The sequence below is a fragment of the Macaca fascicularis genome, chromosome 9 (assembly GCF_037993035.2).
Source record: "Macaca fascicularis isolate 582-1 chromosome 9, T2T-MFA8v1.1".
Classification (NCBI taxonomy): Eukaryota; Metazoa; Chordata; class Mammalia; order Primates; family Cercopithecidae; genus Macaca; species Macaca fascicularis.
This window is the reverse complement of record NC_088383.1, coordinates 123630543-123645792: the sequence shown is the minus strand read 5'-3', so window position 1 is coordinate 123645792 and position 15250 is coordinate 123630543. Positions and strand designations below refer to the sequence as shown.

General features: G+C 43.4%; 1 protein-coding gene across 27 annotated transcripts in view; it reads left to right on the top strand.

Annotated features, from left to right (window-relative positions):
* ABLIM1 (actin binding LIM protein 1) overlaps nucleotides 1-15250 on the top strand; it is a 389359-nt gene that overhangs the window by 209745 nt on the left and 164364 nt on the right. For all 27 annotated transcript variants that reach the window (XM_045362237.2, XM_065521449.1, XM_065521448.1 and 24 more), the window contains one exon: nucleotides 12164-12298. In XM_045362237.2, coding sequence (XP_045218172.1) covers nucleotides 12164-12298 — 135 coding nt within the window. The remainder of the gene's footprint in view (nucleotides 1-12163; nucleotides 12299-15250) is intronic.

Sequence of the window (15250 nt, the reverse complement as noted above, 5' to 3'; positions counted from 1 at the left end):
AAAGGTAGCAGAGATGAAATGATATTGAGGACATTTGTTGGAGTGGGGACGTGTTGGTGAAAAACATGTCTAATACTTTAGTGGGGAGAATTGCATTCATTAATAAGGTGTGAGTGGTGCAATCTTGGCTCACTGCAACCTCCGCCTCCCGGGTTCAAGTGATTCTCCTGTCTTATCCTCCCCAGTAGCTGGGATTACTGGTGTGTGCCACCACACCCGGCTAATTTTTGTATTTTTAGTAGAGACTGGGTTTCGCCATGTTGGCCAGACTGGCCTGGAACTCCTGACCTCAGGTGATCCACCTGCTTTGGCCTCCCAAAGTGCTGGGAGTACAGGCATAAGCCACCACATCTGGCCTATTTTCCAAGGGTTGGAAGGTTACATTTAGGAGTTTCATGGAGGGATTTAAAAATTTTTTCTTCCTCTCCCTTCTCCTCCCAGTCCCATGTTGGACTTTAACATATTTTTTCTTTGCAAGTAATAGTCTTCGCAAAGTGCTTTGTTAAACTTTGGTAGATGATCTTTTATTCTCTACTCAAGGGAATACCTAGCAAGGTGACAGGTGTAGATTATATGTGTTTGCATTTTCTTGCAGAGGTTACACCCAGCAAAAGTAGGTCATACAGAGAGCTTGAATGAGCCTGAAGTTCAGGTCTGGGAGGAGTCAGGAACCTAGGTGTCTAGAGAGTAGTTCTAGAATGTGTAGTATCATGTCTGACATTGCACGTTGGATGCTGTGAACACAGGTCTCATGCTTTCATCTCCCAGTGGGTGTGCAGACACTGGAGAGACCCAGGTGAGGGCGGGTTTGTATCTTTATTCACAATGCAAGAACAAGAGTGCCTTTCCAGAAAGGGTTCACTTTCTTGTTTCTGAAATTTATAAGCACTTGAATGAAAAGCTTCACTCTGCAATTTGGGAGCAGTATAACCTTGGGCACAATGATGTGCAGGTAAATGTTTAACAACCAGCTCTCCAGAGGGCAGGAAGAGGAAAGCCCTGATTTATAAAGTTTGCCAATTTCCATGGTGTAAATGCTTCCACTGCAGCCAATTTCAAGCTGCCAAGGTTAAGTCAACCATACAGTTGGGAAGGGCTGGGCATAGTCTCTACTGCAAGGGTGAATGCCTTAAAATTTTATTTTCTTCTCCCCAGAAACCCCCTTAAGATTTTCGAAGTCCAATTTCTATATCTGTAGAATCAGTGTAATTGGGGTTGATGGGATCACAGGAGTTATTATCTTTGAATACCTTTTATAAATTGTAAAGTGCCACACATATATTAGCTTTTTTCATTAGTCTGTTTGAAATGCTGTTTTTAACTACTTAATGATTCTGAGTATGTCCTGGAGTAGAAGCAGCCAGAAAGAAAAGGCAAGGACAGCTGGGAGACTTCCTGTGCTGGAGACAAATGGATTTGTGCCACAGAGACACCTCAATCAATATCTTAGTTCTTTGGTTTTTGCTTTTCAAATTCCTCGGAGATGTCTGGATTTGGAATTAGAGGGTAGAAGGTAATGGTGGTACCATGCTTAAACTAAACCCTGTCTTAAGACCCTAGGGTAATAGACTCTGACCCTCTCTCTTGTATTTCTGTAAATGGCTCAGATGGGACCACAATCCCTCCCACTCTCAGAATCAGGATGGATGTGGCTCTCTCGTGGTCCATAAAGATGTGATGTTCTGCTGGCGGAGTTCAGACTGAAGCCAATGCCCGTTTGTTAGGCTGGATTCATTTCTAAGTAGAATTGCTGGTGCAGGGATATTTGAGATCCCTGGATGACCTTAAAAGGTTCAATCAAATTTCCGAAGGGATTTTTGTAATGCTTCAGAAATTCCTGCTCATACAGGTTAGTGACAGTCTTTCCTGACATTCAGCTGACATGGGCATCTGTGTGCCAGGCTGAGGCTGTGGGGCTCTGCCTTAGTCCATTTTGTGTTGCTGGAACAGAATATCACAGATTGGGTAATTTATAAAGAAACAGAATTTATTTCTTATGGTTCCTCAGGCTGGGAAGTCCAAGGTCAAGACATTTGTATCTGGCAAGGGCTTTCTTGTTGGCGTTATCCCATGATGGAGGCAGAAGGGCAAACTAGGGTGTGAGAGCCAGGATAGGGACTGAACTTTATCCTTTTATCAGCAACCTGCTCCTATGATAACTCCCTCACTCCTGCTGTGACGGCACTAATCCATTCATGAGGGCAGAGCCTTTGTGACTGAAGCACCTCTTGAAGGTTCCCCTCTTAATGTTTACAATGGCAAGGAAATTTCAACATGATTTTGGAGGGGACATTGAAACCATAGCAGGATCCTAGGAGGATATGGCCTCACACTGTCTCTGCTACAACACTGGAAGGTTGGGCATGTATTTTTGGCCCCTTTTACAGTCTCAGGGAAGTTGAGGCATGTGTCAGGAAAGGCAGGACTGGGAATCCAGTCCCCTACTCCGAGGTCCCTTCTAATTGCAATTAGAGAGAAGAGGTGGGAGTTGTAGACAAATGGTTGAAGATGGTCAGAGAAAGGCTAGGAGAGGTCAGAGAAGGGTGTAATTTCAGTGAGTCATCTCAATCAAAAGGTGTGTCAAAGGAGTCATGCTTTTAGGAGGAGGAGGAAAAGGCACCAAGCCAATTTTAAAATCCCTTTCTGAAATTAATCGTCACATGGAGAAGGCAGGTGTAGCACATCAGGGCAAGTGTGCCAAGTGATTTATAAGGAGGAAATTTCCTGGCTGAATTATGATAATCCTAGTACCTCTTTGCCTTGGGGGAATCAGATTAACTGGATTTGAGCAGAGGCTGTTTCTATAATCAGGAGTCCAGCTGACGGTTGCTGACAGCATCTTTTATGTTTGAAGGAATAGCAAGGACCTATCACGTAGCCACAGAAAAGGCAAATGAAGTATCAGAATTATCAGATTTTTTTTTTTCTAGGCAGAGTATCGCTCTGTTGTCCAGGCTGGTGTGCAGTGGTGTGATCTCAGCTCACTGCAACCTCTGCCTCCTGGGTTCAAGCAATTCTGCTGCCTCAGCCTCTCTAGTAGCTGGGACTACAGGTGCCCGCCATCATGCCTGGCTAATTATTGTGTTTTTAGTAGAGATGGGGTTTCACCTTGTTGGCCAGGCTCTTCTCGAGCTCCCAACCTCAGGTGATCTGTCTGCTTTGGCCTCCCAAAGTGTTGACATGAGCCACCACACCTGGCCAAGTATCAGGGTATCTTTTCTTTCTTTCTTTTTTTTTTTTTTTTTTTTTTTTGAGATGGAGTCTTGCTCTGTCCCCAGGCTGGAGTGCGGTGGCACGATCTCAGCTTACTGCAGCCTCTGCCTCCCAGGTTCAAGTGGTTCTCCTGCCCCAGCCTCCTGAGTAGCTGGGATTACAGGTGCATGCCACCACATCCAGCTAATTTTTTGTAGTTTTAGTAGAAACAGGGTTTCACCACGTTGGCCAGGCTGGTTTCTAACTCCTGACCTCGTGATCTGCCTACCTGGGCCTCCCAAAGTGCTGAGATTACAGACTTGAGCCACACGCCCAGCCAGTATCAGGGTATCAACTGGTGAAAGCTACAAGTGGCAGGGAAGCCCACCACCATACTGCCCATCCCCCGGGACTGTTTGTGCCAACTAATAATTCTGTTTACCGAACTCACATGGTATAAGAAAATGAGGTCGTGGAAGCCAATTTAAGAGAAGGATCATTTTGGACAACTAATGACAGGGTAACTGTGTGTGTAGCTTCAAGTAACTACCACTTGCCACAGCAGGAAATGGGCCTTTAGGTAAACTGCAAATTAAGCACTCTATGCACTTATTTAAACTGTTGAGTTTCTTGTTTTCTGGGCTCAATACTAGTGCTGGTCTAGCACAAAGAAAGGGAGTAGGAGGTGGGAGAGGGCACATCTCTGTGATATGTGTTTACAGTTTAGTGGGAACCAATGGGGTAGAAGCAGAGAAAATATTCTAGGTAATGAAGCAGTCTCTCTCAAATGTAGACTGCCATGAGAACAGGACTCCTGTCTTTAAGCAGAAATCAACCTTACCACACAGAGGAGCATTTTAGGATTGCAAATCCAGACCAGTCTCAACCAGAGAGAGATTTCCAATCCAGGCCTCAGCTCAGGCTGGAGGTGGCCGAGAGGGTCCTCCCAAAGGCAGGTCGTGTTTCCTTGCTATCTCACCCTGACTCTGTATATGTTCTTCTGCCATAAATGGCTGCAGCCTGGAAGAATTTCTGTTTGTACTTCAAGCCTTGTTTCTCATCTGCGTATTGACTAGCAGGTGTTGCTTTTGGAATGATGACGCAGCTGGGCATTCACCAATTCTGAGCCATGTACCCAGGGCCTAGTGAGGACATTAGACCAGCTTGATTTCCTTCTATGCTAGGTAATTTTTTCCTGTGGAAATCCCCTATACAGTGCTTCCAAATGTGGCCAGAGTAAAACTGTTCCTTCTTAGCTACATTTTCTTGGACAAAGTTTTTAACTCTTCTTAGCCTTGGTTTCCTCCTCTGCAAAACAGGAATTGTGCAACAGTCTCCCATACGGCAATCGTGACGCAGTTATTTTGATTGTGAGTAGCAATTAATTGTTACAGTGCCTGGAACATCGTTAAATATTCAGTACATTTTACTTGTTATAATAATGTAATAGTGTTCTGGAATGATTTATTGCAAACGTCAGAAGTTCAGGACCCTGGACCTTCACATGGGAGACGCCCCTATAGTGTTGTTAGGTGGTAACCCTATTTTCCCTAATCCAAACATTGAACTGAGAAGTACAGAGATGACAACTCAGGCTATTTGATATTTGAAATCAGAACTATTTCAGACATTTGGAGGAATTGACCATTGAGCTTGCAGTTTTGTAGGGCCAGGATTGTGAAGTAAAAGCAAAAGAAACACAAACCAAGAGAAACATTGGTGATGGTACAGATATTCAGTGCTGGAGGACATGGAGGAGAAGGAAATATTTTATCAATCTAAGCCAGCATGAAAGCTTCAGAGAAGCACCAGGACCTGGGCTACACCATATGGGTCAAGTTTGATTTGAACACATGAGAAGAGAAACCACAGGAAGGGAGGTTATAATGGGAGTGAAGATGCTAGACCAAGAAGTGGTCAGAAGGCCTCGCTCAAGGGAGATTTATAAATTAATACAAATAAATAGTAGAGTATTTTAGTGCTTGGTCTCCAGAGTCGGACTGTCTGCGATCAAATCACTTAGCACAGGGATAAGTACTCAATAGAGGTGGTTCCTTCTTACACACCTAAAAAGCGGACATGAGCCATGTTATTGAAGATCTCTGAAGTTAGGTGGAGAACTTTAAGCTTGAGGAGTTGGGACTGAGAGAGCTATTTGGAACTTCTGTTGTTGTTCTTTTTCTTTTTTTAAAATTATTATTTTAATTTTTTCTGAGGCTGAGTCTCACCCAGGCTGGAGTGCAGTGGCGTGATCTTGGTTCACTGCAACCTCCGCCTCCTGGGTTCAAGCGAATCTCCTGTCTCAGCCTCCCAAGTAGCTGGGATTACAGGCACCTGCCACCACACCCAGCTAATTTTTGTATTTTTAGTAGAGACAGAGTTTTGCCATGTTGGCCAGGCTGGTTTGGAACTCCTGACCTCAGTTGATCTGCCCACCCTAGCCTCCCAAAGTGCTGAGATTACAGGTGTGAGCCACCGTGCCCTGCCTTTGTTTTTCTTTTTAAAATAAGCTTTATTTTATTTTATTTATTTATTTTTTTGGAGACAGACTTTTGCTCTTGTGTCCCAGGGTGGAGTGCAATGGCACAATCTCGGCTCACTGCAACCTCTGCCTCCTGGGTTCAAACAATTCTCCTGCTTCAGCCTCCCGAGTAACTGGGACTACAGGTGCACGCCACCATACCCAGCTAATTTTTGTATTTTTAGTAGAGATGGGGTTTTACCATGTTGGCCAGGCTGGTCTTGAACTCCTGACCTTAAATGATCCGCCCACCTTGGCCTCCCAAAGTGCTGGGATTACAGGTGTGAGCCACTGTGCCCAGCTTATAAGCTTTATTTTCTTAAAACCATTTTAGATGAATAAAAAAAAAATTGAGAAGATAATACAGGTATTTCCTATATACTCAACACTTGGTTTCCCCTGTTAGTAACATTTTGCGTTGGTATAATACATTTGTTATAGTTACTGGACCATATTGGCACACTGTTGTAAACTAAAGTCCACACTATTCAGATTTCCGTAGTTTTTACCTAATGTTCTTTCTCTGTTCTGGGATCCCATCCAGGATCCCACATTACGTTTAGTCATCACATCTCCGTAGGCTCCTCTTGGCTGTGATCATTTCTCAGACATTCTTTGTTTTTTATGATCTTTACAATTTTGAAGAGTAGTTGTCAGGTGTTTTTGTTTTGTAGAATGTCCCTCCATTTGGGATTTTTCTCATGATTTCATAAGGATTATGGATTTTGTTTTGTTTTGTTTTGTTTCATCACATCATATCAAAGGTACATTCTGTCAACGTGACTTATCACTGTTGATGTTTACCTTGCTCACGTGGCTGGGATATTGTCCGTCAGATTTCTCTATTGTAAAGTTAGTCGTTTTTTTCTTCCTATCCACACTGTACTCTATAGGAGGAGATCACTATGTACAGCCCACACTTAAGGAGTGGGGAGTTAGGCTGCACCTCCCTGGGTAGAATACGCTTTGCTGGTTGCATTTGGAGAAAAAAGCCAGGGGCCAGGTGCGGTGGCTCACACCTGTAATCCCAACACTTTGGGAGGCAGAGCCTGGTAGATCCCGAGGTCAAGAGGTCGAGACCATCCTGGCCAACATGGTGAAACCCTGTCTCTACTAAAATACAAAAATTAGCTGAGCGTGGTGGTGCGTGCCTGTAGTCCCAGCTACTTGGGAGGCTGAGGCAGGGGAATCGCTTAAACCTGGGAGGTAGAGATTGCAGGGAGCTGAGATCGTGCCACTGCACTCCAGCCTGGTGACAGAGCAAAACTCAGTCTCAGAAAAAACAAACAAACAAAAAAACCAGGGCGTGGGAAATTTTCAGCAATCCAAGAAAAACGAGTTGAGGGCCTGGGTTCATGGGACAGGAAAAGGGATGAGGCAAAGGGGATGTGAGGGTGGACAAAATTTGGTGGGAAATGAAAGAGAGGGTAGACTCAGGTTGAAGCACTGGTGATTAGGGGATTATTCTGGTATAAAGAGGTCTGGGTTAGAAGTCACTGCACTAGGTTGCCACCAACTCTTTATTTCTTGGCTGCGCCACCTTGGGTGAGTCACTTCGTTCCTCTGAGCCTCAGTTTGTCTGTTTCTAAGAAGGGGTTGATGGTACCTGTTCTTCCTACCTGAGAACTCCTGTGAGAGTGAAATGAGATAGAGCAGAGGAAAGGGTTTTGGAAGCCATCAAGCACCGTGTTGTTCCAAAGGCTTAGGGGTTAGGGAGTGATGGTGCAATGAGGAAGGAAGGGGGCTTGAGAGGGAGAATATGTATGTTACCTGCGATATACTGAGTATTTCAGATGACCCAGAGCAAGCTGTAACTAAGAGTACTCTGGGCCGGGCACGATGGCTTATGCCTGTAATCCCAGCACTTTGGGAGGCCGAGGCGGGCGGATCACAAGGTCAAGAGATCGAGACTATCCTGGCCAACATGGGGAAACTCCGTCTCTACTAAAAATACAAAAATTAGCTGGGCGTGGTGGTATGCGCCTATAGTCCCAGCTACTAGGGAGACTGAGGCAGAAGAACTGCTTGAATCCAGGAGGCAGAGGTTGCAGTGAGCTGACATCACACCACTGCACTCCAGCCTGGCGACAGAGCAAGACTCTGTCACAAAAAAAAAAAAAAAAAAAAAAAAAAAAGTACTCTGTCACAGGTTTGTGATATTTACCTGTTAGGAGATTTTTATTTCAAATGTGCTTTCCCAGATGTTCTGTTTCTGGCAGTCTAGTTCCACAGCCTGTTCCCCAGAGAGAGGTAGCTTGGGCAAGATGAGGCTAGTTCTGGATTTGAAAGAGGGACTCTGCTTAGCTTTGTGGACTTCCTCTTATGATGTGTCATGGCCTCTGCTTGACTGCACTGAAGGTTACTGGAATTTCTGCAATGGTCTCATTCTCCCAGTCTCATTGCCTGAGATCGTTAATAGACATTCCAAAAGTAACACATCGAAAGTGGCATTTTTGCTTTCTGTCCTGCACTGGAGTTCAGAGACGTGGCTGATCTGCTTTGCTTGACTCTGAAAGACAGTGTGAAACTCCCCAGTAAGCGGTGCAATCGGCTGCTTTAGCTGAGTAGTGAGAATTCCTCCAAACTGGGTATTCTGCAGTGGAGGAATCCCATTACTTTTTCAGGCAAGTGGACTCTTGGCTCTTTGTAGGTATTTCCTCATTGTTCAGAGAGTATGCAGCCATGCTTTCGATTTTTCGTTGTACAATCCTTATTTAGGCAACAAAAATGATGAGCCATGGAAGGTTTGAACTGTGTCTGCTCAAGTTCCAGGGTAAATCATTGACTACTTGGTAGAGTGGAAAGGGCTGGGAGCCTGAGTGCCAAGTGTGCCTCTGCCAGTAACTCCTGATGACTTTGGGCAAGGAATGTAAACTCTTTGCTCCTGAGTTTCCCTATCAATAAAATAAGTAGGGACCACTTGAGCCTTGAAAGATGGAACAGTCAAGTAAAAATTTGCAGCAGAGCCAGTTGGCAGATAAGGGGAAGTGCAGAACCAATGTCATGTCTGTATTGGAAATGACGCAGCATATTTCAAAATTGTAACATTAGGTCAACAAACATACATTTGGTAATAACCAGACTGTCAAAGACAGTTATATAAAGTTAACCTCTTTATTCATTTTTGAAAAGGAGAGAGATTCCTTTCTTGACACTGACTTGAGTTGGGATGAAATAAGAACCGAATCTCTCTTGGTCTTTGGATTCTGTCCTTCTCTAGTAAGAAAAGCCGAATTCTTTACAAATGGGTTGTTCTGATGTGTCTGCCTAGGCTGTTGTATGAAGGAAAGGCAACTAAACACAGTCTAGTCTCTGGGTGAAAGCAAAGCAAGTCATCTCTGGGCATGGAGGACTTTGTGGTGTAATGTATATTTCCAAAGGGAAACTCTTGCAAAATGCAGATGCTAATCCCAGTTCTGACCTTGGTAGCTGGTGCCAGCATTGGCAGTGGCTCCTTTATTTGGACATAGAGAAAAGCCAAGAAATGAAATGATATTTTCCTTCCCTCATCATTACTCAGCATGACTTCCTTGCTTAGCAATAAGAAATTCAAGTGTTAAGAAAAACTACAGTGCATTTTCTTATCCAAAAATGCATTCTCCTGTATAGTCAAGAGATTCACTATGTTCTCATATTGTTGCTGAAGAGGATGGTCTTTTGAATTACTTTTGAAATTCTAGCTCTTCTCTGCAGCTGGCATATTCATATTGTCTGAATTCTAAAGGGAAATATAGCTCTTAAATTGGAGTATGCGTAAGAATCACCTGAGTAGTTTACTAAAAAGGTAGATGCCTGACTCCCACTCCTAGTCACTGGGGCTGAAGAACCTGCCTTTTTAATACATGGTACAGAAGGTTCTGATCAGGGGGATCCATACAGTTGCCTTGTGTGTTACCACCTGGGTGCCATGCTCAGTTATCAAAAACCTTATTACTACGTGTGTGCCCTTTACACGCCAAGCCCTAGCTGCTGCTTTTAGAACGGCACTTGAACTTGCCATATAAATTAAAGGTATAATAATAATACTTATAAATAATAATTATTTTTGACTTACAACAATTTTCTGATTTTTACAAACTTCATGGAAGGAGCATGAACTTGGCAGTCAGAAAGGCCTGGGTGTGGATCTTTCAGCTTCCTCTGCTTCTTGGGCAGGTTGTTCAACTTCTCTGCGGCTCTGTTTCCTTATCTGTCAACTGTCAAATGGGAACAGTATTACTCACTTCACTGAGAGAGAGAGGTGGTGAGGATGAAATAAAGTGGCTTATGTAAACACCCTGCACTATGTGTGGCATTTAGTAGATGCCAATAAATACCACTTGTCTTCTTTCTTATAGGAAGCAGGAATTAACTTTAAAAACACAAGGACTTAAAGCAGATATTTTTAGGGAAACTTTTTTTTTTTTTTTTTTTTTTTTTTTTTGAGACAAAGACTCGCTCTTGTCCTCCAGGCTGGAGTGCAATGGTGTGATCTCGGCTCACTGCAACCTCCGCCTCCCGTGTTCAAGCGATTCTCCTGCCTCAGCTTCCTGAGTAGCTGGGATTACAGGCACCTGCCACCACGCCCGATTAATTTTTGTATTTTTAGTAGAGACCGGGTTTCACCATGTTAGCCAGGCTGGTCTTGAACTCCTGACCTCAGGTGATCCACCCACCTGGGCCTCCCAAAGAGCTGGGATTACAGGCATGAGCCACTGTGCCCAGCCAAGAAAACTTTTTTTTTTTTTTTTAATGTGCAAGGGATAGGTTTTTTGGCCTTGATATGCATCACTTTAAAAGTCAGTCATTGTTTAGAGATCTTGAGAGCATGTCCCTCCTTAATTCCTTTAGATAATAACTGAGTTATGTTGTAAATACAGGTTTTCAAGAGAGATCCCAGGGGGTAGATATGGAATTGCAGGTGAATTGCAACCATGGTATCTTTGTGGCCATTCCCAGGGTCCATTGCAGAGAGCACAGATCAGGTGTTCCACCTGAAACTACACCTGCTCCTAGTCAGAATCTCACAAGAAGAACCTTGTTTCTCAGAAGTTAGCCAATAATGGATTATTTGGACTATCTTGTTCAAACTCTTGCCAGGCGAAATGAGAACACTGCTGAGGTCCGAGAGAAACAGTGAACTGTTATACTGTGGTATACAGCGAGCTCCTTGTTGTAAGGTGTTTCCTAAACTGAGTTTCAGCAGTATCTGCCCACATCTGCCCCCTGCTCAACCTGGTTTTACCTTTGGAGAGAAAAATCATCTTTGTGTTGGTTGATTAATTTTAGGTTCAATGTTCTTGTCCCATGTCATTCCTTGCTCATGTCATTCCTTGCTCATGTCATTCTTGCTCATGTCATTCCCTAAGGAGTATGTTTTTATATATCACCGTGATGTTCCTGCTTCTGAGGCTCCACATCAAAAAGGGAATTTGGTAGCAAACACTGCCTATCTGCATTCTCTAGCTGGAGAAACTGCAAGTTAAATGAAAACTCTTGGTGAGCTCAAAGCCACAAGTGTCCCCTCACTGCCTTATCTCCAGGCCTTTGTAAAGGGGAGGCTGTACATCCCAGTCCCAGCGCTGGGCAGTCACAGTAACTTCTAGTCTCTGAAGGCCACACTCTGGAAACTATGAGTATTCTTTTAGTATTCTCTTAGTATCCTTGTAAGCCCCATCATGTGATGTTAGGGTCTGAAAAGACCCTATAAATCCCCTGGGCCAATCCTCTTTGTTTTATGGGAAAGGAAACTGAGGTTCAGAGAGATCCACGTTGTTCCTAGTTTATTTTTTTAAAATTTACCGCCTGCAGTGTGTGTATCAGACACTATGCACATAATGGGAGGCTTATCATAGGCCCACAACAGATTGGATGAGTTGCCATTTATGATCAGGAATGACCCTCTGGTAAAGCAGGCTAGAAACTGTCCAGCACACACTAATTAATGAGTAAAGAAACATTTACTGAGCACCTTTGGTGCCTGAACATTCTGCTATGTCCCAAGAAGCTGGGAGAAGGAGGGAGAAATACAACTGGTGAGACAAAAAGGATAAACTTTAAGAAATGGTCCCCATCTTCGAGGACTTACAGTCCACAGTGAACTCCTGCTGAAGATGCCTTCTAAATCAATATAAAGACATATTACAAATCCACATTACAAAATATTGAACTAAGCAAGATTGTGTATTCAATAGTTCAATGGTGTTATCCCAGAGAAGTTTGGGAGGAAGGGAGAAGACAGCAGGCTCCACTGAGGAACATGCCTGGTGTTTTCTCCCCTGGACTGTTAAAGCCACGACTGTCTTATGGGTCTTTGTGTCTCCAGGATTGTGGCTTGGTGGGGCTGCTCCGTTCACCCTGTCGAATCAATCTCTGTGACTCATTTGACACCAAAATTACAGAGATACCATGATGACCCCTTTTGCAGGAATGGTCTCTACTCACCTGGATCTTTTGTTGATTTTCTTTCAGTGGCGCACCCTCAGGACCCTCACCACCCATCAGAGAAGCCTGTCATTCACTGCCATAAATGTGGGGAGCCTTGCAAGGGTGAAGTGCTTCGGGTCCAGACCAAACATTTCCACATCAAGTGTTTCACCTGCAAAGGTATGGTGCCTGCAGATTCGTGGCTCAGTGGCATGCCATGGTCAGGGCTCACCTTGGGTCCAGCCCATCCCCTTAACTCCACATCGGGTCACTGGATGATAAGTGAATGCCCTGAGAAGCCCTGACATCATTTACTGCCAGTTTGGGATTCAGTTAGACTCTAGGGCGAGAACGAGTCCTGCTAAAACCAGTGGTTCATGGGCCTTTGGGTGCTCACTGAGGTCCCTTCTCCTGGAAGAAGGGACTAACACTGAGAAAGAGCAATAAAAATACACTTCTGTGGTTTTTGCCTTCTTTTTCTTTTTCTCTGAAATGAGGAACTCCTACTACAAAGTAGCTTGTCCCAATATCCATTAGTTATAGGAGGCCTGGAAAACTTGCAAGATTGGGTGCCAAGTCACTGGCTCCTCTGTGTGTGTGTGTGTGTGTGTGTGTGTGTGTGTGTGTGTGTGTGTGTGTATTGAGAATTGAGAATTAAGCAAGAACACTCAGGAGACCTCCAAGCAGAAAAAGACCTCCCATCCAAGAAGCTACCAGTTTGGTGTTGATTTCCATTAACAAGCCTACCTTTTGGGGTTTACAAAGATTGGCATCTTTGTATGAAATACACCAACCTGTTATTTCAGAGCCAGGGCGTGGCCAACTGGGGAAGAAAAGGAAGAAGAATGGTTTTGTGTGTTTGTTTGATAAATAGGTTACTTGGGCTGAGGGCATGTCCGGGTAGCTCAAGATGTGGTTCAAGGATGTCAGAGAAGGAAGGCAGACGAGACTCGGAGAGCACTCTGTAAATTTACTCTGTGCCCTGCCTGGGGTAAGCACCCTCATTCCTATGCCCTGCCTGTGGTAAGCACCTTCATTTCTGGAAACTGTGTTTTGTTTTGAGTGTCTTACGTCACAAAGACTCAGCATTGTCATCCTAAGCCATCCATCCACGGCCAGGGGGACTCTCAGGTAGATTCTAGTCTTCCTAGTGACCACAAAATACATGAATAAAGGAGGAGCGAGCGCTTTCCTGGAGTCCACAGCCGTTCCTTACACTGAAGGTAAAGTTTTCAGAAGAAAGAATGCTAGCATGTGTAGCTAGGGCAAGAAGGTGGAGAGAGGGGAGGGTATGAGCTTAACTGCCTCAAATGAGCTCAGTGCTCAATGCATGACATGCGTTACAAATACTGTGTCCACATCTCAGAGAGGGATTATTTAATCCTCCTGAAAACCCCTGTGAGTAAGTATGATAAACCCCAGTTTTCACCCAACCCAAGTTGGCCATGAGGAAATATCAAGGTCACACCCAGGGTGCTGTGCTGTCACGTTGTGTGGCTTGAGTCCTGCCTTGCCATTAAGCAGCTGATTGTGGACAAGTTACTTGTCTCTCTGTGGCTCAGTGTCCTTATCTGTAAAATAAAGAGACTAGACCATATGAAACTTACATCATCCCAGGTCTGAAGTTTGCAGATTCCATATACCAGATAAGTGTATATTAATATAGACCCCCAATTAGAGCTTCTTAGGGGGTATGTCAGAGAAAAAATGTTTTCTGGTTATATCCAGTTTAGCTAACTTGGAGTCAGCATTGTATTTTTATTTTTTCTCATAAATTTATTGAGACATGGCTCAAAGGATAGATTTGGTATGAAATAAATACAATCCATAAATGACGGCAGCCACGTATATATTTTATTTTATTTATTCTATTTTATTATTTATCTATTTATTTGAGATGGAGTCTTGCTCTGTTGCCAGGCTAGAGTGCAGTGGTGCGATCTCAGCTCACTGCAACCTCTGCCTCCTGGGTTCAAGCAATTCTCCTGGCTTAGCCTCCCAAGTAGCTGGGATTACAGGCACCCGCCACTATGCCCAGCTAATTGTTGTGTTTTTGTTTTGTTTTGTTTTGTTTTGTTTTTTAGTAGAGACGGGGTTTCATCATGTTGGCCAGGCTGGTCTTGGACTCCTAATCTCAAGGGATTCTCCTGCCTCAGCATCCCAAAGTGCTGGGATTACAGGTGTGAGCCACCACGCCCAGCTCTCTCTATATTTTATATTTCTACTTGAAAGTATGGAGTAGTAGACTCAGATCTTGGCACTCACTGTTCAACACATCGAGGTGTTAGAATAGACATTCATTTATCCCCTGTGGGGTGAAAGCTCCCTTGCTTTTTTCCTCCTTTAGTTTAATTCTAAGGACCAAATGTAAATTCCTCATCCTGGAAAGTTGTATCTTGTTTCATGCTATAAATGTGTTCTTGAAAAGTCGAGTTTTTGTTTAAATTAAATTCCATTTTAAGAATACTTGCTATTTGTAGGAATTATTTTTCAATTTAACAAAATGTTACTAAAATAAATGAGTCAGTCATCTATCCTTATACATTTATATTTTCTCACACTTAATCTGGCAATGGCTACTATCTTGTGTCCCAACGTTCTGGAATCATCCTTTTCTTTAATATCTGGAGAAAGTGGTTTAGGTTCCCCGTGCCTTATACTGTAGGGAGTCCATGACTTTTCCCAAGATTCTAGAGCAGCACTGTCATCACTGTTGTAAATGTGAGGAGCTTGAAAGGGTGAAGTGCTTCAGGCAGAAATATCATGTAAGCTGGCACACGTTTCCCTGTGTGACAAACCTGCACTTCCTGCACATGCACCCCAAAACTTAAAAAATAAATAAATTTTTAAAAATGCAAGCCACTTGTATAATTCTAAATATTCTAATAGCCATATTGAAAATGTTGAAAGGGAAAGGTGTAGTCAATTTTCATTAATATGTTTTATTTAACCCTATCTAAAATATTATCATTTCAATAAGTAATATAAAAAGTATTGAGATACTTGACATTCTTTTTTTTTAATACTACCTTAACACGTCTCAATTTAGACTAGACACATTTCTTTTTGTTTTTGTTTTTTTGCTTTGCTTTGTTTTATTTGTTTGATACAGAGTCACACTCTGTTGGCAGG